The sequence below is a fragment of the Marmota flaviventris genome, chromosome 3 (genome assembly GCF_047511675.1).
Source record: "Marmota flaviventris isolate mMarFla1 chromosome 3, mMarFla1.hap1, whole genome shotgun sequence".
NCBI lineage: Eukaryota > Metazoa > Chordata > Mammalia > Rodentia > Sciuridae > Marmota > Marmota flaviventris.
Window position 1 is genome coordinate 58,997,529 of NC_092500.1, and position 20,105 is coordinate 59,017,633.

General features: G+C 47.3%; 1 protein-coding gene across 1 annotated transcript; it reads left to right on the top strand.

Annotated features, from left to right (window-relative positions):
- Positions 1-2,905: 2,905 nt before the first annotated feature.
- Positions 2,906-19,884, top strand: Myo1a (myosin IA). Its single transcript, XM_027928629.2, has 27 exons — positions 2,906-3,019; positions 3,101-3,216; positions 3,449-3,543; positions 3,763-3,867; positions 4,081-4,127; positions 4,226-4,289; positions 4,496-4,594; positions 6,614-6,717; positions 6,843-6,990; positions 7,447-7,565; positions 7,648-7,734; positions 8,482-8,547; positions 8,687-8,791; positions 10,824-10,886; positions 11,081-11,281; positions 11,453-11,679; positions 12,015-12,215; positions 12,436-12,529; positions 12,864-13,013; positions 13,107-13,175; positions 13,519-13,593; positions 17,303-17,437; positions 18,115-18,221; positions 18,521-18,653; positions 18,804-18,956; positions 19,101-19,228; positions 19,526-19,884. Exons 1-27 carry the CDS (start codon positions 2,906-2,908, stop codon positions 19,647-19,649), a joined length of 3,129 nt encoding a protein of 1,042 aa, XP_027784430.1. The 3' UTR covers positions 19,650-19,884.
- The last annotated feature ends 221 nt before the right edge of the window (positions 19,885-20,105 follow it).

Sequence of the window (20,105 nt, forward strand, 5' to 3'; positions counted from 1 at the left end):
CTGGGTTTGATCCTTAGCACCACATGAAAATAAACAAAGGCATTCTGTCCATTTACAAGTAAAAAAAAAAAAAAAAATCACAAACATCAGAATGTGAACTATACCTTGGGATAGATTTAGGACGGTGCATTCTGTTCCTGGTTCTGACATGTGTAGCTGTGGACTAATATTTCTGAGCTCGGTGTTTGCCTTTTGAATGGAGAGTCTGCATTGCCTATATCACAGGGTGGGGCTACTCAGAAGAGATAGTTGGGAGTTCAGTGAAACTGTGATGTCCATACAAATGTGAGGTATTACTACTGTGAATTTTAATATTTGAATCTTTGTGACGAGTTCTGATTCACAGGCAGAGGGAACTAGAGAAAGATTTGGGAATTTTGTCTGCCTAACTCCCCAAATAATATCATGAATAACCTATGACTCCCAATAAGATAGGAAAGGGAGGCTGGAGGGAAGTACTTTCTTTGCTAGGAAGATATTCCAGCCTGCCTTCCTCCTTGGCACAATTCCTGACTTCTTGGAAAACATTTCCCTTGGCTATGAATTTCATTTTTCCTACTTTCACTTCCAAATTTTGGAGACAGTGGATGGAGCAAGAACTCTCAGTGAAATCCAGCCAGGTGAGACTGAGCATGGCAGACCTGCAAGGGTTAAGTGAGCCACACCCTAAGCAGGAAAAGCCTCGGACTTTGTGCTGAGCAGCCATCTCTCCCAGCCCCTCCTGGCTTGACTGGCATAGGGAACCTGGACTGAAGGAAGCAGCACAAAGGAAGGTCAGAAGAGTGGACATTAGAAAAAGATCAACCTCTTTCCTGGCTTCCCGACACCATGGACAGCTCCTGTTAATTGAGATACCTCTCCACCCTTGGCACCTGGGACTCCTGCCTGTTTCTTGTCAAATTGGGATTTCATTCACCATTCTCCAAGGGACGCTGAATTACACCAGTGTGGTAAGTCCTGCCTTGACTCGTCACTGCTCCTCTTTCATACCTTGGGGTGCTCCACTTGAGGCCTTCTTCCTTTTCCCTTTTCTATCTCCAACTAATTACATTCCCACTCCTCTCAAATTCAAACCCAAAGAAAATGCCTCTTTCTAACCCACCTTCTGCTTCTCACCCTTCCATGTTACTTCAAAGATTCAGCGTTTTTTGTTTTTGTTTTGTTGTTGTTGTTGCAGTACTGGGGATTGAACCCAGGGCTTTGTGTGTGGTAGGCAGGTTCTCTACCACTGATCTACACCGTAGCCCAGCCCTTTTTTTTTTTTTTAATCTGGAAAATCTGAGATAACCATAGTATCTATTTCATCAGGATACTCTAAGCACCAAATCAATTAGTATTTGCATAGTGTTTAGAGCCCAGCCTGGCCCATGGTAAATGCTGCATGATTTCTGGAGACTGCTTTTATCAGTATTCTTATTGCCTCCTTAGGTGTGTCTAGGAAGTTACTGGAGCTTAGGGGAAGCAGGTTGAGGAAAGAAGAAAGCCCCATCCCTTCTTGCCCCACCTTTCATTTCTCTCCCTCTCCTCCCCTCCCCCATTCAGGTTCTAAGATACAGGAGAGTGGGAGAATGTGTCTCTCTTATTCCTATTTGGGAGTGGCATTGACCATTGTACAAACACTGCTGTCCTGTACAAGGCCACCCCGCCTACTCAGTTCCACAGGAAAGACTGAAGAGGGCTGGGCTTCCTCCTGAGAGAATACCTGTCATGCCATTTGTCTACTGCATGGGGGCCCAGCCCCCACTCTCCCTGTAGCTTACCTCCTTGCCCACCTACCAGCTACTAAAAAGCTGGGTGTGTCCTTCTGGACAAAGTCCATGCCAGAAGTTTACAGGAATGGGTGTAAAAGCTAGAGATGGAAAAATAGAGGACATCCAGAGGCCTGACAGCTATTTATTAATTGGGGAAGCAAACTCCACTCTCATTTTTTTATAGGGAATTCCAGTTTGTTTGATTTTGGTACTGGGGATTGACCCAGGAGCTTTTATTTTTTATTTTGAGATAGTGTCTTGCTAAGTTGCTGAGGCTGGCCTTGAATTTGAGATCCTCCTACTGTAGCCTCCTGAATTGCTGGTATTAGAGGCCTGTGCTACTGTACCTGCAGGAATTCCAATATTTTTCAGAGTACTCCTGCCTCTGTTCTCTAATTCATTGCCTCCTTGACTCGCCATTTAAAGTTGAAGCTCAGTGAGGCATAGTGGCACATGCCTATAATCCCAGCAACTCAGGATGGTTGAGGCAGGAGCATTGCAAGTTTGAAGCCAGCCTGGGAAATTCATGGAGACCCTATGTCAAAGTAAAATTTAAAAAAGGGGTTGGGGATGAGGTTCAGTGATAAACTGCTTGTCCAACATGTGTGAGGCCCTAGGTTCAATCCCTAGTACCACAAAAAATATAATAAGAAATAAAAATGAAGGTGGTTGTAACAATGGCAGGGGAGGAGAGACCTCTGGAAGAGCTCCTGAATTAGTTATATGGGGTTGGCTGACTGGAATAGGGGCTTGGAGAAGTAGGGGATTGAGCAGAGTCTGGGTGCTGGCCAGGGCCTCAGAGCAGGAGGGAGGGAGCTTTCTCACCTGGCTGTGGCTTAACCCTCTCCTCCTCAGCCCTCTCTCCTTCCAGCACAACTCTGCTCCCTCATTGCTGGCAGTTCTTCTTCCCCAGGTGGTCAGAGGCGGGTTGTTCTGTCCTTTCCACCTCAGGAGCAGAGGGTTCCCCCTACATCCCACAGAGAATGTTGGCCTTTTTGGTTGGTCCAAAAGCCCTTTTAGGTAGGTATTCTCCTGGACAGGGGGAAAGGAAAGCTCCCAGGTCCTTCTGCCCTCTTCCCTTCATGTGGCCTCTTAAGCTAAGCAGACATCAACAAATTGCCCTTTTATTCCTAGGATCCACAGCCCCTCAGGACATGCCTATCCTAGAAGGTACCATTGGCGTGGAGGACCTTGTCCTCCTGGAACCCCTGGAGGAGGAGTCTCTGCTCAAGAACCTTCAGCTTCGTTATGAAAACAAGGAGATTTATGTTAGTTTACTGTGGGTGCCCCTGGCTGTGGGTGTGTTGGAGAGTTCATGCTCATTCCCTTCGCCTTCTTCCTGGTTCCAGACCTACATTGGGAACGTGGTGATCTCAGTGAACCCCTACCAACAGCTGCCCATCTATGGCCCGGAGTTCATTGCCAAATACCAGGACTATACCTTCTATGAGTTAAAGCCCCATATGTGAGTAGAGGGACCCAGGCTGACAAGTTCCCAGCTTTGTAACAATCCCCTAAAGAGGATTCACCAGCTGCCCCCTTCTCCCCTGGCCCTCTGGAGGCCCCTTCCTAGGCCTATTGTTTCTTATCTGATCTGACCCATTTGGGGAGGGTGAATAAGCATAGTGCTAGGGACGAGTGAAATTGGTGTCTTGGGTTGGCCTCCCATTAGTCATAGCCCACTTCCTCCCTACCAGCTATGCTTTGGCAAATGTGGCATACCAATCACTGAGGGACCGGGACCTAGACCAGTGTATCCTCATCACAGGCGAGAGTGGAGCTGGGAAGACTGGTGAGGCACCTGGCCAGGAAGCCTTGGAGTCACCTCTGGAACCTCCTCCCTACCTCTTTCCAAGCCAAACCCAGCCCTGTTCCTTCCAACCCAGATTTTGTTCCCACTCTTTCTGATTCCAAGGGGGTGTGAGGTGCTAGGGTGAGGGAAGTTAAGGAGGAAGGTGGGAGGATGGGTTAGTCTTGGGTGGACCCCTGAGTAAGAGTTTCTTCTGGACAGAGGCTAGCAAGCTGGTGATGTCTTATGTGGCTGCCGTCTGTGGGAAAGGGGAGCAGGTGAACTCTGTGAAGGAACAGCTACTTCAGTCAAACCCAGTGCTGGAGGGTGAGCATTCTGGTCTCTGCCCTCTTCATTCCCCCCATTTCCCCAGTCCCCAGCCCCAGAATCCCTCAGACCTAGACCCACTTCCCCAGTGCTCCAAGACCACTTTTCTCCTGTTTAGCCTGAAAACTGAGATTGGCATGAGGATTTCTCCTTCCCTTCTCTGGAGTTTTCTCTCCCCTCAGCCACCTCACTTGCCCTCTCTTATCCCTGCAGCATTTGGCAATGCCAAGACCATTCGCAACAACAACTCCTCTCGATTTGTGAGTGAATGTGGCCAGCCTGGGAGGAGCAGGTGGGGAATTAAGACAGGGTGGTGAGAGGGGGAGAAGCAAAGTCATTCTCTGGTCTCTTTCTGAAGGGAAAATACATGGATATTGAGTTTGACTTCAAAGGATATCCTCTTGGCGGCGTCATCACAAACTGTACGTGTCTTCCCCATGTTGTTCACCAACTCTCCTGCCCCTGCCCTGCAGCATCCCTTTCTGCTCATCTACTTCTATAGGAAGGAAGAACATTAGACTTCTGGAAACTTCCCAACCACTAGGAGCACCAGGGCTGAGGGCAGAATGAGATGGATGCCGAGGTATTTCCCAGGCCCTCAGGAGGTTTTTTCCTAATTTTCTGCCAGATCTGCTTGAGAAATCCCGAGTGGTGAAGCAGCTCAAAGGGGAAAGGAACTTCCACATTTTCTATCAGCTGCTGGCTGGAGCAGATGCACAACTGTTGAGTAGGTGCCTTCCCTGGACACATGGCAAAGCCAGATCCCCAGGCCCCTGTGAACCCAGTGGTGCCCATCCCTTGAGGCCCCAGACCTCTCCTTGTCTGAATTCCCCAGCTTGAACCTTTCCACTCATTGTTGGGGACAAATCCCATGACCCCACTGTTCTCTTCCTTTGCTGTGGATTGATTGCCAGGGATATGCTTCTTGCCTTTTCACTACTCTCATCCCTCTGTCCTGCCTGATTCCTCTTTCCCCAAGCTGGCCTTAAATATGGAACAATCACCCCCATCTACCTTCCTTCCTACCTCCAACTTCACGGGCTTTATTTATAGTTGGAAAGAAGCTAAAATGTTGTAAGTGTTCAAGAACTTTCAAGGAACTCTAGTTGAAGCTGTCCTGGGCCTACATCAGCCTCACCTAGGACTCTGTCACTGATTTTCTCTTCTTAGATAGTTTAAAGTGGCTTTATACATTCATTCATTCATTCATTCTTCAGATAACTCTTGAACACCTACTATGATCAGGCATTATGTTAGCCTCTAGGGATACAAAGTTTAGTAAGACATGGGCCCTGTCCTTAAAGAACTTAGTCTTCTAGTTATAGCATGCATGTAAACAGATACATTGCAGTACACTGTGACTGGTGTCAATAGACCTGTATGAATGGCTTTAGGGGATTAAGGTGTAGAGTCCCTTGCTTTGTCCTGGGGGAGAGCCTGGATGCTGGATTGGATGGAGGTGGCTCTGGATGGGCATCACTGTGGGCTCTGGTGGGACTTTGACCCTGCTAGAATTTACCTCCTAATTTCCTCTCTTGCTAGGAGAACCATGAGTTTCTGGTCCCCAGACATCTGTCCCTTTGGTTTCTTGTTATTCTCTGCTGGTCCTATGCCTGACTACATTTCCCCTCCTGGAGATCTCTATGGTTCAAGAGTCTTCACAGGTCTTATCCTCCTGCTTGGCTTAATAGTCTCAGCCATGTTCGGTTTGTCTGAATCATAGGCACTGGAGTCTTGTTCTAGCTTGTTTCTTCACCTCTTAGTTTAAGCTGAGTCTAGATGGAGTCTCCCTGGTGTCATTATCCCTAGGTTTTCTGACTCATTCTTCCTCCAGATGCCCTTCCTTAGCAGGCTCTTGTTTCAAAATTTGTGTGCTAGAGGGAGCTGCCATTAAACTCTAGTTTAAGGCATACTCCCTGATTCTCAGCTTATTTGCAAAAGAGATAATTGACACCTCTCAAGCTTCCTGATTAGAATATCTTAGGTATGCAGCTTTGAACATTTAGGTATACACATTTTAACATTTCCTTGATTCATTTGTTAAAAGAAAAAAGTTCCTACCTGTCAGCTAGGCATATAGAATATGGAGATGAAAAACACAGTCCAAATACACAGGTTGCTCATTTGTGGGAGAGAGAGAAAGAAACCAAAATGCAGCCCATGTGATGTGGGCTAGGATAGAGATTCACTGCAGGGGAACATAAGAGAGCCATTTAACTCAACTCCTCAGCCTCAGAATAAATCTTCTAGAAGAGGTGTCATAGTCAGGGAACACACTATCTGCCACTTTGTTGGTGCTTGGTGAACATATAATGAATGAGCAACCTCGGCCAAGGGTGAGTGAGGTTTTGAGCTCCAGGGTTAGGGTAGAAGATAGGTATTTGTCTTCTTTCCTTACCTTCGTCTTCCCAAAGGCACTGAGACCTGAACAGGATGGAGGGTTTGCTTGATTGTTTTCATTGTTTAAAACCCCAAGTGTGGGGAGAAGTGGCAAATGAAGCTTTTCTTTCATAAAAGTTGGGAAAACAATAAGTATGAATACCCAAGCCTTAAATACTACCTAGGTCTATCAATATAGGAATTAATGATCCCCAAACAAAGGAGAAAAGGGAAGAGCCTAAGACCAACCTTAGGAATAAAGGAATGAATCCAATGAGGTCAAGGACAGTGAGATGACAAGATGTCAAGGCTACAGGGCTACGGAGAGCCTAGTACTAACCCTCTTCCTCTATGCTGGCCCTCCCAGAGGCCCTGAAGCTCGAGCGGGATACAAGTGCCTATACCTATCTGAACAAGGAAGTATCCACAGTGGGTGGCATGGATGATGCCTCCAACTTCCAAGATGTACAGGTGGGTGACCAATGTGGGGCAGGCTCAGACTCTTAGTCTGTCCCTTGAGCCCAGGTTCTGGCTTTGAAAAAGATGGAATTGGACTGGTACCACTAGTTCAGCTTGAATTCTGCTTTCTCCCCAAGAGTGCAATGACAGTGATTGGGTTCTCAGAGGAGGAAATTCGACAAGTGCTAGAGGTGACAGCCCTGGTCCTGAAGCTGGGAAACGTGGAACTGACTGATGAATTCCAGGCCAGTGGAATCCCAGCAAGTGGCATTCGTGATGGGAAAGGTTTGTGCCTACCTGCTAGAGCCCCCATCCTGAATCTCCTACTTTGAGTCCTATTTAACCATCTCCAGTATAATTGACTTCACCTGATGAATCTCACGCAGCCCACCCCTGAGTTCTGCTCCCAGAGACTCAATGAGAACTCCCAATGAGGTGGTAAAGTTTAATAGAACTGGGTCCAAGATTTCTCAGTCTCAGTTGCTTCTTTGCAAAATAGGGGTAATCACAACTATTTCAGGAGATATTCATATTAAAGTAGAGGTTGCACACAGAGTGCCTAGATCCCAACACCCACGGTGCCTCCCCCACCCCCATTCCTCCAGGGCCATGTTCTGAATTAGCTATAGTGACTTCCCCAGCAAGACCCAGGGCACCAGTCTCACAGACAGCTTCACTTATTATCCTCTCCCCAGAGGGAAGCCCCTTCTTTGGCCAGGTTCTATTTCCTCATCACTCCAGGTGTTCAGGAGATTGGGGAGATGGTGGGTTTGAATTCTGAGGAACTAGAGAGAGCTTTGTGCTCAAGGACCATGGAAACAGCCAAGGAAAAGGTGGTCACTGTACTGAATGTCATCCAGGTAAGGGCTTTCCTGAAAGGGGCTGCTTTTGAGTCTGTTTTTGTGGCTTCCACACTAACCAAGTTGCCCGTGCTCCCTGCAGGCTCAGTATGCTCGTGACGCTCTGGCTAAGAACATCTATAACCGCCTCTTCAACTGGATAGTGAATCGAATCAATGAGAGCATCAAGGTGAGTGATGGGCCTCTTCCCTCAATGCCCTCTGCCTGCTGCGGCTTCTTACATTGGCTCCCATCTCCATTCCTTGGTTTCTGAGATGGATGGAAAGAGGATGGGGGAAGGGTACAGCTCCTTTCCATGTGTTGTGGCAACATCACTGGTGTTTGAGTTTGACAGTCTGATTCATCTACTTCCCAGCTATGTGTTCTTTCAATTTCACAAAGATCCTAAGCTATACCCCCAGCCCAAATAAAGCTGTTTTTAAGCAATTATCTATATGAAAGTACTATCTACTTAGAAGCTACTACTGAAAGGCAGCAGGTAAGATGAGACTTGAATTTAGGCTGGGGTAATTGCTTTTCCCTTTTGAAATTTGATTTTTTTGGTCTGAAAAATGGGAATAATCATACTTTATAAGGTTATGATAAGCTCATTAAATGAAATGGATTTTTTTTTGTAAATGCTCTATAAACATAAGGGATAGTTATTATCCTGAAAGGATTTTAATGTCTTTCTACCTCATATCATGGGAACATCATCCTGGAATCTATTTCTATCTTCCTTTTCCTCCTTCCTCCTCCTCTGCTTATCCTGCAGCTTATGGAGGGAGAAGGAGAATAAGATACCACAGTTCCTTTTCAGCTTGGTCAAACTCATTCTAGTCCTCTTTGCCCCCACTCTGACCCTGTCTGCTCCAGAAGGGCCTGGTCTGGTGTGCTCATAGGGCCTGTCCTTAGATTTATCTTTTCTCCTCTTCAGGTAGGCATTGGAGAGAAGAAGAAGGTAATGGGGGTCCTGGATATCTACGGTTTTGAGATATTAGAGGTGAGAGAGTCTCACCCAACCTCAGCAGCCTGCTTCCTGGTTACGGAGGGCAGGCTGATGGGGGGATGTGAGAGGATGGAGGTAGGGCTGCAAGGGAGGAAAGGTCTTGGGTGAGCTGATCTCTCTCTTTAACCCTCAGGATAATAGCTTTGAGCAATTTGTGATCAACTACTGCAATGAGAAGCTGCAGCAGGTATTCATAGAATTGACCCTGAAGGAGGAGCAAGAGGAATATAAGAGAGAGGTAAGCTAAGTCTTCTCCCTCCCCTTAATCTTTTTTTTTTTCCTCCCAGTACTGGGGATCAAACCCAGGACCTCATGACTGCTAGACAAGCACTCTACCACTGAGCTACATCCCCAGTGCCCCCTTACTCTTTTAATTATTTCCAGACATATGCCAGATCTTCCTTTCCTCTTGACCACAACTTCCTCTAAATTATCTCCAGATGGGAACACAAAGGATGAAAAGTTTCTCTTGCACAGCTGAGCATTCAGCATTCCTAAGTAGTCCTAATGCTCTGCTCCCATCCTCTGTGTTCCCAGCCTCCACTCCAGGCCAGGCCAAGCAGGGGACAGATTGATGTAAGGATGTGTCTGTGGAGAGTCCTGACATGAATGAAGTGACAGCTGTGCATGGCCTATGGCAGTCTGTGATCCAGATTTAGAAGGGACATTTCTTTTGGGCTTGGCATCCTCCCACATTCCTTTCTGTGCCTTTCTCCAACATCTCAGAATCCTTTGTTTCCTCTGGGCGCTTGCTGATGTTGCCATCCCCTCATAGCACTCTGATTCCAGACTTCCTCACTGGAAGTGCCCCATGGCTCCAAATTTCCACACCCCTTCCCTGATTCAGTGCAAACTCCTGTTTTCTATGGCGAGGCATTAGAAAAGTTCTCTGATTGAGCTAATCCATCCCAAAGTGTGAATGGCTGTCTCACTCTTCAAAACCCTCCCAGGGATATTCCTTGTTAATTCTCAAGAATCTGTTGTGGCAGAATTTCAGGCAATGTGGTCACAATGTGCGAAAGAGTTTTTGAAGTTGTTTTGTGTATTTTTATTTTAACAATTTAAATTACCAAATAGATAATAATTCCTGTGCTTCAATTTTCAAAAAGCTTAAAAAGGTGTGTACACAAAGTCTCCCTGCCATCCTTGTCCCTGGCCTCCTAGTTTCCATCCCCAGCCAGAGGCAACCAAGATGGGCCTCCCTTCAGAGGTTTCTTGCATAGATACAAGCAAATATGTAAATGTTTTTTTCTACAAAAATTATATAAATGGCAGTAAATACAGTGTTATGCATCTTGCTATCATCACTTAGCAAGAGATTTTTCCACATAAAGATCTTTTTTATACCTACACAGGATTATAAGGTTATCATAATTCATTTAACCAGTTAGGGAAGATATTTTTAGGATGAAGTTGGAGAGAAACTTGATTTAATTTCCTTCTACTTTCTCCAAAGACCTGGAAAAAAAGAAAGGGTTGTGCTCCCTAGCCACATTTGGGAGTGACCTCAGCCTGGGAGAGATTAGGAGCTATCCTGACTGTGGGCCTGAAGCTCAACAATTCCCTAAAGCAGAGAACGATTGTCTTTGAGTCTTTTGCTGTTGTGCCATTTTTGCTTTTTAAAGTTTTATATTTTCCCAAAGTATGGTCTAGATCAGTGGTTCTTAAACTGTGGTCCTAGACCAACAACGTTAGCATCACCTAGGAACATGTTGGGAATGTAAATTCCTGGGCACCATCTCAGACCTGCTGAATCTGAAACTTGGTTGGGGAGGACCCAGAAATCTGTGTTTAGCAAGTCCTCCAGGTGATTAGGATGAACTCTCAAGTCTGAAAATTACTGATGTAGATCTTAGAAAGTGTTATCAGTTGAGTTTTATTTTTGATGCTAAACTCTTGCTCAAGTGTTCCAGTCTTAGAGTTTATTGTCAGAGAAGAGTAGCCATTACTCTTTCACAGACACATGGATCCCTCCCCACTCCCATACTGGAGTAATCTCTGTCCTGTTCTCCACCCAAAATATTATACTTTCCTCCCATCCTGCACTACCTGCATTGTCTCACCTATTCTTTCAGGTGGCTCAGGTTCCTGCCATTTGTGTGTCCACTCACCCCTCAAATTCTCCACCAACTTGGAGGCTGGAATAGAACCATACTAAGGACTCTTGGAATTATGGGCTTTTCTGATGGTCCTTTGTAGGATAGGTAAAAGGAAGGTCTTTGGAGACTTGATTTGAATCTGCTCCTACAATTTCTCTCTCCCCTTACCAGGGTATACCATGGACAAAGGTGGAATACTTTGATAATGGCATCATCTGTAACCTCATTGAACATGTGAGTTATCTTTTTCTTACCTCTAGGACCTCCCTTTCCAGAACATCCTTCCCCTGTCTTTCTCTCCACTGTCCCCTTGGTAAGAATGGTAAAGGAGAGCAAAGGCTATGAAGGGCTAGAGCAGGCAATGATGAGAATGTGGACATCTTGAAGGATCAGGTCTAGGTTGCACTGATCTTGTTCCCTTGGCCCAGAATCAACGAGGCATCCTGGCCATGCTGGATGAGGAGTGCCTGCGGCCTGGGGTGGTCAGTGACTCTACTTTCCTAGCGAAGCTGAACCAGCTCTTCTCCAACCACAGTCACTACGAGAGCAAAGTCACCCAGAATGCCCAGCGCCTGTATGACCACAACATGGGTCTCAGCTGCTTTCGCATCTGCCACTATGCGGGCAAGGTGATATAGCAGGAATGTTGGGTAAAGACTAGGGCCTGGGCACAGGCTGAAGGCAGCTGGGGGCGGGGTTTGGGGTGAGATAAGAGCTGACAATACTTTACAACAAGACTGTGAGGACCCAGTGCTGGAACAGTGTGTGGAATTTTTAAACCGATAACTGCTTCTCTATAGGTAATGTACAATGTGACCAGCTTCATTGACAAGAATAATGACCTACTCTTCCGAGACTTGTCCCAGGCCATGTGGAAGGCCCAGCACCCTCTCCTTCGGTCCTTGTTCCCTGAGGGCAATCCCAAACAGGCATCCCTCAAACGCCCCCCAACTGCTGGGTCCCAGTTCAAGAATTCTGTGGCAATACTCATGAAGAACCTGTATTCCAAGAACCCCAATTACATCAGGTGACAAGTTGGGCACACAGGGGAACATGCTTCATAGGTGATGACATGTGCAGGCTCCATGCAGTGCAGAACATGTCTGTGGGGGATGTCTCTGGAACAGGGTGTCAGAGATCCTTTCTTCATGGAAGACAGAGCCAGATGAGAAGCTGAATGGCTTGTAGGTGGAGAGGATAGTATCAGAGTAGTGAGTGAAACTGGGAAGATGAGTGGTTCACTTTCACTGAAATTTTCAGCTAAGGAGACTGTGTGTGGAATAGGTGTGTGGAGACCAGGACAGTCCCCACCAGCAGTTGTATCTGCTCCTGAATCCTGTACCTTACTCCATTTCCTACCAGGTGCATAAAGCCCAATGAGCATCAGCAGCAAGGTCGGTTCTCCTCAGAGCTGGTGGCAGTGCAGGCACGGTACCTGGGTCTGCTGGAGAATGTGCGGGTGCGAAGGGCAGGCTATGCCTACCGGCAGGGCTACAAGTCTTTCCTGGAAAGGTACCGACTGCTGAGCCGGAGCACCTGGCCTCACTGGAATGGAGGAGACAGGTAAGACACTGTGGGGAGACTAGGGAGCAGTGAAGGGCAGCACAGGGAACATCTCTGGGGAAGGCATCTGGAGGCGCCAGCCATATCTCCTGAAGCTGGTGGATGGATACTGGAGGAAACGAAAGATCTCTTCCTAGAGGCTGAAAGGATTAGAGGCAACATGGAAGAGGACTCTCTTCTGAGATGTCCCTCTACAGCTTTCCCTCATTTGCTTCTGTAGGGAGGGAGTTGAGAAGTTGCTGGGGGAATTGAGCATGTCCTCAGAGGAGCTGGCCTTTGGGAAGACAAAGATTTTCATCAGAAGCCCCAAGACTGTGAGTTAGAAAGTGCTGTTGCATTTGGTGGGGGTGGAAGGTGGAGGATTCAAAATCCCACTTAAGAAAGGCTGGAGGGAAGGTGGTACCCATAACCTGGAATGGACTGTGGCTCAGGAAGTCTGCAGGAGACCTATCCTTGGGAACTGAATCCTCATGAGTGTTACCCTGCCCTGAGTTTTGGGAGCTGGGTGTGCAGCCTGGCCTTCTCTGAAGGCCTCTGCCTGAAGCAGAGCTCCTTGAGGGCTGGGAAGCCTATGGTCCTGTGGGGTCCAGGAGGACAGCACTGTTCCCTAGGCCAGCCCCTCTGCCCCACCCTTTTCTTCCCCCACAGCTTTTCTATCTGGAAGAGCAGAGGCGCCTGAGGCTCCAGCAGCTGGCCACCCTCATACAGAAGACTTACCGGGGTTGGCGCTGCCGAACCCACTACCAGCTGATGCGGAAGAGTCAGATCCTCATATCAGCTTGGTTTCGGGGCAACAAGGTACAGTTTCTCCCCAAATCCCAACCCTTTCATTAGCGTGGGAGAGGTGATTCAGGATGTGGCTTTTGCTCACAGTGCTAATGTTTTCTACAGCAAAAGAAACACTATGGGAGGATGAAGGCATCGGCTTTGTTGATCCAGGCTTTTGTGAGAGGGTGGAAGGTAAGGGGGAGGTAGAAGGGATCCTCTCTGCACGTGGCTCCCCCTCCCCTGGATTAAGCCAGCTTCTGGGGAGAAGGAAACCCAAGGGCGGGTCTGTGGCACCCAGGCATTCCTCCCACGCTGGCCTGTGTGAGGGGGTGTCCAGGAGATCTGTACGTGTGTCAGAGCAGCAGAGCTCTGCCTTCTGCGGTAGGCGTCCCCCTCACCACCACCCATCTGACTTCACACCCATCCACCCCTACGGTTTCAGCTCTTTATCTTGCTCTCTTCCTTCATGGTTGAAAAAATAACCTCTTCCAGAATCTGTCTTCACTTTGGCTTCTTCCTTGTATATCCCCACCAGGCTCGCAAGAATTACCGAAAATACTTCCGGTCAGGAGCTGCCCTCACCTTGTCAAATTTCATCTATAAGAGCATAGTAAGTGCTGCGTGTTAGGGTGGAAGTGGAGGGTGGAAGAGGTTGGGGCAGATTTGGAAGAGGAAGAGGTGACTCAAAGCTTTCCCCAAGAGCTTCCTCAGCTTGTGTGTACCTGAGTCCTAGAAGAAGACTGGATGGAGCAGCAACCTGGGGAGTGGCCCCAGCCTGCCTCAGGCCCAGAGCAGAATCAGACAGCATTTTGACTTGAGTGGATACTGCTGGAAGCCTGTAGCAGAAAGGGTCCCAGCATGTCTACCATCTGGTCCATGAGATAATGGGTTGGAAGAATGACTGGGATATCAGGACAGAGTGAGGACACACAGAGGGTTAACTGGCCCAACCTTCCAAGATCTACTTTGGGGTGAGGGTAAAGCAATTCTCATCTTCCTTCTATGCCCTCTGAATCCATATCAGGCAAGTCAGAAAATGAATCTCAGGAAGGATCTCTCTCAATTCTGGAGGACTTGGGTCAGGATGGCAGGAAAAAGCCAGGCCCGGGGTCACATTCAAACTGTGGGCAGTTTCCAGGGAGGAAAATGGGACAGAGAAGTGTGATTTCTGGAGTCACCTGTCAGATAGCAGTGGTGCTTCTGAAAGGTGTCTGAAAAGAAGCCAGGGAGAAAGCAGCACTTTAGTGAAGCCCTGGGAAAGGCCAGAGAGGGGAAGGAGGAGAGGAGATTGGCCAGAGGACTGCAGTAATTATAACTGACTTCCATCAGTGAGATTTTGGACAATTGTTAGGACCCTTACTACTCATTGGAGCCTCTCTTTGTTGTCAGAGAGGCTGGGACCCTCTGCTGAGGAGGGGAGTTGGCGTTCTGAGGCTCAGGGCCTCCTGGTTGTCCCCCCAGTCGTGATTCCTCCCACCTCCTGGGGAAATTCTTTCCTCCCTGGCCTTTTCCTCACCTGGCCTCCTCTCCTGCTGGCTCCAGTGTGTCTGCACCTCCAGAGTACGTGCTTTCTTGCTCCATACCTGAGACCTGTAATCTGATTTTGCTCCTATCTCCTGACTGGCCCTTGCACTTTCTTTCACCTGTATTTTATCAGGCAGCTGCTGAGTGTCAACCCAGGAGCTGCTGGGTTCAGATTTCAATAAATCACACCCCACCATAGAAGCATGTAGGGACTCTAGGCATTATTCCTCCAGTGTTTCCCACTATTCCATAGTTTGCCAAGGCCTTGATGATAACTAAGGCTAGTCTATGTGCCCATTATATTTTAAACACTTACTATGTGCTAAGCTCTTTACATGCTTAATTTCTTTTTTTTTTTTTTTCCCTTTTTGGAGTTGGGGATTGAATCCATGGCCTCATGATAGGCAAGCTAGTTCTCTACCACTGAGCTATATCCCCAGCCCATATGCTTAACTTTTAAGGTTTTTCAGTAGTCCTATGAAGTAGTCTCTTTTCTTTCCTCCATTTTATAGGTTAAAAACAAAAACAAAACAAAAAACCCCTAAGACTCAGGGGTCTCATAGCTGGTGAATGATAGAGCTGAGATATAAACTATTTGACTCCAGGGCTTTTAACCACTGCCTAAGACTGTCTGACAATAACATAGGCCTGGGAAACTCATGGCCCTTGGCAGAAGAGGCAGGAGGACTGCATAGGGAAGGGCAGAACTCTCTAAATATAGACAAAACAAGCAATAAGAATAAAGTTCTCAGATGTTCCACACTGATTGGAACAAAGGAGATTATGAGAGATGCTTAGAAATGTTTCTTGAATTAAATCAAACCAGACCAAGGACTGGGTACTCCAGAGTAACTAGAGGCCTCACCAGGTTCAGGTCCTGTGGCCCAAGCCAGCTTCTGAGAGGAGACTTGGGCAGTTCTTGCAGAGTGACAGCAATACACCACGTGCTCTGCCTTTGTCTATTGTAATTTTTATAATTTTTAAACCTCATGTCTTAGTAAAACATTTTCATAAAATTCCAATCATTTTGCAGTACCCAAGATCAAGTTATTTTCCCTATCTTCAATAAGTCTATGCCATAAACAAACAGGGTGCTAGGTGTTCTCTGGGCAGTAAAAACTGAAGAGTCCTTGTTCTAAATTATAGAGGCTAAACAGTAAGATATCATGCATCAAATTTGATTGCATCTTAGAACAGGAAAAATAAAAATGGAGCTAAAAAGGACATGTTTAGAAGCTTATAAAGGACATATGGAGACATTTGAGCCTAGATGGCTGTTAGATGAGTGTTTCTAATGAATGTGGATTTTCTTAGGTGTGATGGAATTATGGTTATGCAAGAGTATCCCTGCTCTTTGGAGATGCATGATGAAGTTCTAGGGGGGAAATGTCATGATATCTGTAACCTACGAAGGATAGTGGGGTAGCAAGGATTTGTGTCTATGTGAGTATGTATGTGTGTGCTAGTATACATAAGAAAGAGCATATAGTGAAGGCAGAATGTTAACATTATTAGTTGGGGAATTAGGTAAGGGGGTACACAGTATAGATGTGTTCATAATAGATTTTTTTCCTAGCTTTTCTGCAAACATAAAAACTCAAAATAAAAAATAAGCCATATTAGGTATTAAAAAAAAAAAAAAAAACACCTAAGTCAGATCATGTTACTCTTCTGCTTTAAGCCCTCTAATGGTAAAAGGCTGCCACACCCTCACCAAAACCTATGAGGTCCTTCAGGATCTGCCCCTAACCAAGGTTCTTCTTACCTCTTGCTCAATCTACTCCAGCCACACTGTCTTTCTTTGTGTTTCTGGAATGTGTCATATCTGCTGCAGGGCCTGCTTCTTTGCATCCTATCAGATAGCATTATCTGATATTGCATTTTGTATTCTTTTGCTTGTGGTCTGTCTCCTTCCCCACCCCCCTGTAGAATGTAAACCCAATGACAATCAAGACTTTATGCACTCTGTTCACTGCTGTGTCCTCATACCTAGAAGAGTGACAGGCAGAGAGACAATAAATGTTGAATGGTGAAAAAAAAAATTGGTACTATGAGATCTTTACTCCCAAAGACTCCCTTTCTAGAAGGGGAAGATGTTTTCTATACAAATAACTGTAATGTAAACACAGAGGTCTAGACAAAGTATGAGGAGGCTTCAGAGTAAGGAGAGGCACTCTATTGCCTGGAGAATCAGGGAGGGCTTGAGCTGTATCTCAAAGGATGCAGCAGAATCTGGGTGGGCAGACCTAAGCTAAGGGAGGCTAGGCATGGAAGGAAAGTGTGTGGGCTGAGTAGAGGTGTGGTAAGGAGTCCTATCTGGTTGGTGTGGAAGGGAAGTGCAGAGGATCCTAAATGGGGTTCTAAATGGGGGAGTTTGAATGGCAGACTGAGGTGTTAGACCTGACTGATCAGAGGAGAGAGCAGATTTGCTACCCATTGAGTAGCCAACACAGACAGTGGCCACCAACTGTAGGCCACTGAGCTGAGAGGATAGGAAACATGGGAGTAATATGTTAAGACCAGCCTTTGTATTGGTTCCTCCCACTTCACTGCCCTGGGTAACTGGTCCCTGGTTGAAGCTAGTCTTTGTCTTCCTCCACTCTCCATTCATGCTCTCACCTCCTAGTCTCTATCTACACTTCATGTTAATAGATCTCCTTGTCTCTTTGACTCTGTTCTTGCTTCTCATAGGGGCAGCCTTCTTCCTGGTGAGTGGCAGGATCTGGGTGTGAGTCTGCCTGCCACGAAATGTTACTTATCATCATTCCACTCCCAATCCTCTGCTCCCAACCCAGGCACAGAAATTCTTGCTGGGCCTGAAGAACAATTTGCCATCTACCAAGGTCTTGGACAACACGTGGCCAGCGGCCCCCTACAAGTGCTTCAACAGGGCTAATGAGGAGCTGCATCAGCTCTTCCACCAATGGAAGGTAAGGATAAGCTACCTTTGTGCTTTTCTTTTCTCCATCTTCTACTCGCCCCACCCCCATTTTTGTTTATTGTAGTAAAATATGGATTACATAACATTTACCATTTTAGCTATTTTCATGTGTACAGTTCAGTGGTGTCCAGTACCTTCACGTTGTTGTGCAATCATCACCATCATGTATTTTTCTTCACCCCAAACTAAAATTCTGTACCCATTAAGCATTAACTCTTCATTACCTCCCCCCACATAACTTATAATCTACTTCCTGTTTCTATGAATTTGACTATCACAGATACCTCCTATTACTTGGAATCATATAGTATTTGTCTTTTTGTGTCTGGCTGATTTTACTCAGTGTGATGACATTTGTTCTTTTATTCAGGAAATACTTGTTGAGCCCCCGTCTGAGCTAAGCCTTGCCCTGTGTGCTGAGCCTATGCCTCATGATGCTCATACATGACAGTTTCCATTTCCCTCTCCAGCTTCTTCCCTTCTCTTCAGCAATCCTCAGCCCTGGACCTCTCCTGAAGTGCACACACTTTTGAAGCATCCAGTGCCTGTCCTTTTCCCTTTGTTCCTCTTCTCCTCTAATATGTGCTAGTCCATGTCTTACCTTTCTCCCCAGCTCTGCCTGCCCTCACCTCCATGATCTTAGCTGCTGTTCCCCCTTCCTTACAGTGCAAGAAGTTCCGCGATCAGCTGTCCCCCAAGCAGGTGCAGATGCTGAGGGAGAAGCTCTGTGCCAGCCAACTGTTCAAGGGCAAGAAGGCCTCCTACCCCCAGAGGTGAGGGCTCAGAACCTGCACAGCTAGTTCCATCCAGAGGTGGTTCTCAAACTTGAGCCTGCATCAGCGTCACCTGGCAGGATTGTAGACACCCAGATGTTGTGCCCTTCCTCAGAGTTTCTGACTTACCAGGTCTGCCAGTGGTGCTAATATTGTTGGTCCTGGATAACATCTATGAACCACTGAGACAAAGGATATGATGAAGGGTGGGGGAACGGCCCATAGAACTAGGATAGATACTCTGAGGGTGGGGAGGTGCAAGGTCTTATCCCCACTGTGTACCTTCCATGTGTCCTTAGTGTCCCCATTCCATTCCGTGGTGACTACATTGGGCTGCAAAGTAACCCCAAGCTACAGAAGCTGAAGGGCAGGGAGGAAGACCCGATTCTGATGGCAGAGACTGTGAAGAAGGTCAACCGTGGCAATGGCAAGGTGAAGGCCTGCATGCTGAACTCTTCCCCACAGCCCCGTCCAGATCTGGGGCCAGTGGGTGGCAGAGAACAGGGCTGTGTGTGCTCTGCTGAGTAGAACGGACTGGAGGCTGATCCTGCCCATCCTCACTCTCTCCTGTTCCATCCCTAGACTTCTGCCCGGATTCTCCTCCTAACCAGGGGGCATGTGATTCTCACAGACACCAAGAAGTCCCAGGCCAAAACTGTCATTGGGCTGGACAGTGTGGCTGGGGTGTCAGTCACAAGCCTCCAGGATGGACTCTTTGGTTTGCATCTGAATGAGGTATCTGAGCTGATGGGGCCAAAGAGGGTGGGCATCTGGGGCTGATGGGGGCCAGACCTCTCACTCTGGGTCTTTCATATCCCTTAATCTACTTCTGAGGAGAAAAAAATGAATCCCTTTCCTGCTGTTTTTTCCTCTTATAAGATGTCAACAGTGGGATCCAAGGGTGACTTCCTGTTGGTCAGTGACCATGTGATAGAACTGCTGACAAAAATGTACCAGGCTGTGCTGGATGCCATGCAGAGGCAGCTTTCTGTCACTGTGACTGAGAGGTAAGGCCATGGAGCTGGTGGTGAGGGACAGCTTAAGACAGATGATTGGGCTGATGGTCATTGTGACCGGGGAAATTTGTGCAGTAAAAGTGAAGGATGCTATGTCAGGGCAGGTCTTGGCAGTGTTTCTTAGTCCCTCACCCAAGTTCTCTGGGACCTTGAGTCATCTGACAGAGGGTGGGGGATGTACCATGTGCTTGCTTCAGGGCCAGGAGTGGAAACCATCATGGATATGTAGGAGTAGGGCTAAGGAGATGGGGGCACTAGCTTTAGTTTTTCTGTCTGTTCCCCCTCCAGGTTCTCATTGAGGTTCAAGGAGAGCAGTGTGGCTGTCAAGGTCATCCAGGGCCCTGGGCGCGGTGAAAAGAGCAAGCTTATTTGCAAGAAGAAGGGGAGTGATGGCCTGGAGGTGACTGTGTAGTGAGGACAGGTTCCCGCAGAGACACAGCTTCTTTCTCTGGGAACAGCACTAACTCCCTCGGCCTGCCTCTTTGGGGCATCTTGTGTCTAGCCCCTCTGATCATGAGGTGGGCCTTGGAGACAGAAGAACTCTTGAAGAGGACTTTCCCAACCCTTCCAGAGCTCTCCTCTAAATGCTGCTCCCTCCTGCCCTGAGCCTCTTTGCCCACTAATAAAATGTGGTTCAGAAAGGTTTAGTCATTGTGGGTGAGTCCCTGTTCTCAATCTCCCTACACAGTTGCATTTAGATCCCTGTCCCCCATGCCCTTTCCCCTCCCTCTGGCTCCTCAGAGCCAGCTAGTACGGATAATAAGGGAAAAGAAGGGAAATTGTCTCTGAGCTCCTTGACCGGCTGAGCTCTGGGGGGAGGGGTTTGGAGAGAGGGGTGGGGGTGGGGCCTTCGGGGACAGTGCTTAGG

Coding starts and splice junctions, on each gene's coding strand:
- Myo1a (XM_027928629.2), top strand. CDS start 2,906: ATGCCTATCCTAGAAGGTACCATTGGCGTGGAGGACCTTGTCCTCCTG. Junction 6,991..7,446: donor TGGCATTCGTGATGGGAAAG/GTTTGTGCCTAC, acceptor TCATCACTCCAG/GTGTTCAGGAGATTGGGGAG. Junction 17,438..18,114: donor AGCTCTTCCACCAATGGAAG/GTAAGGATAAGC, acceptor CCTTCCTTACAG/TGCAAGAAGTTCCGCGATCA.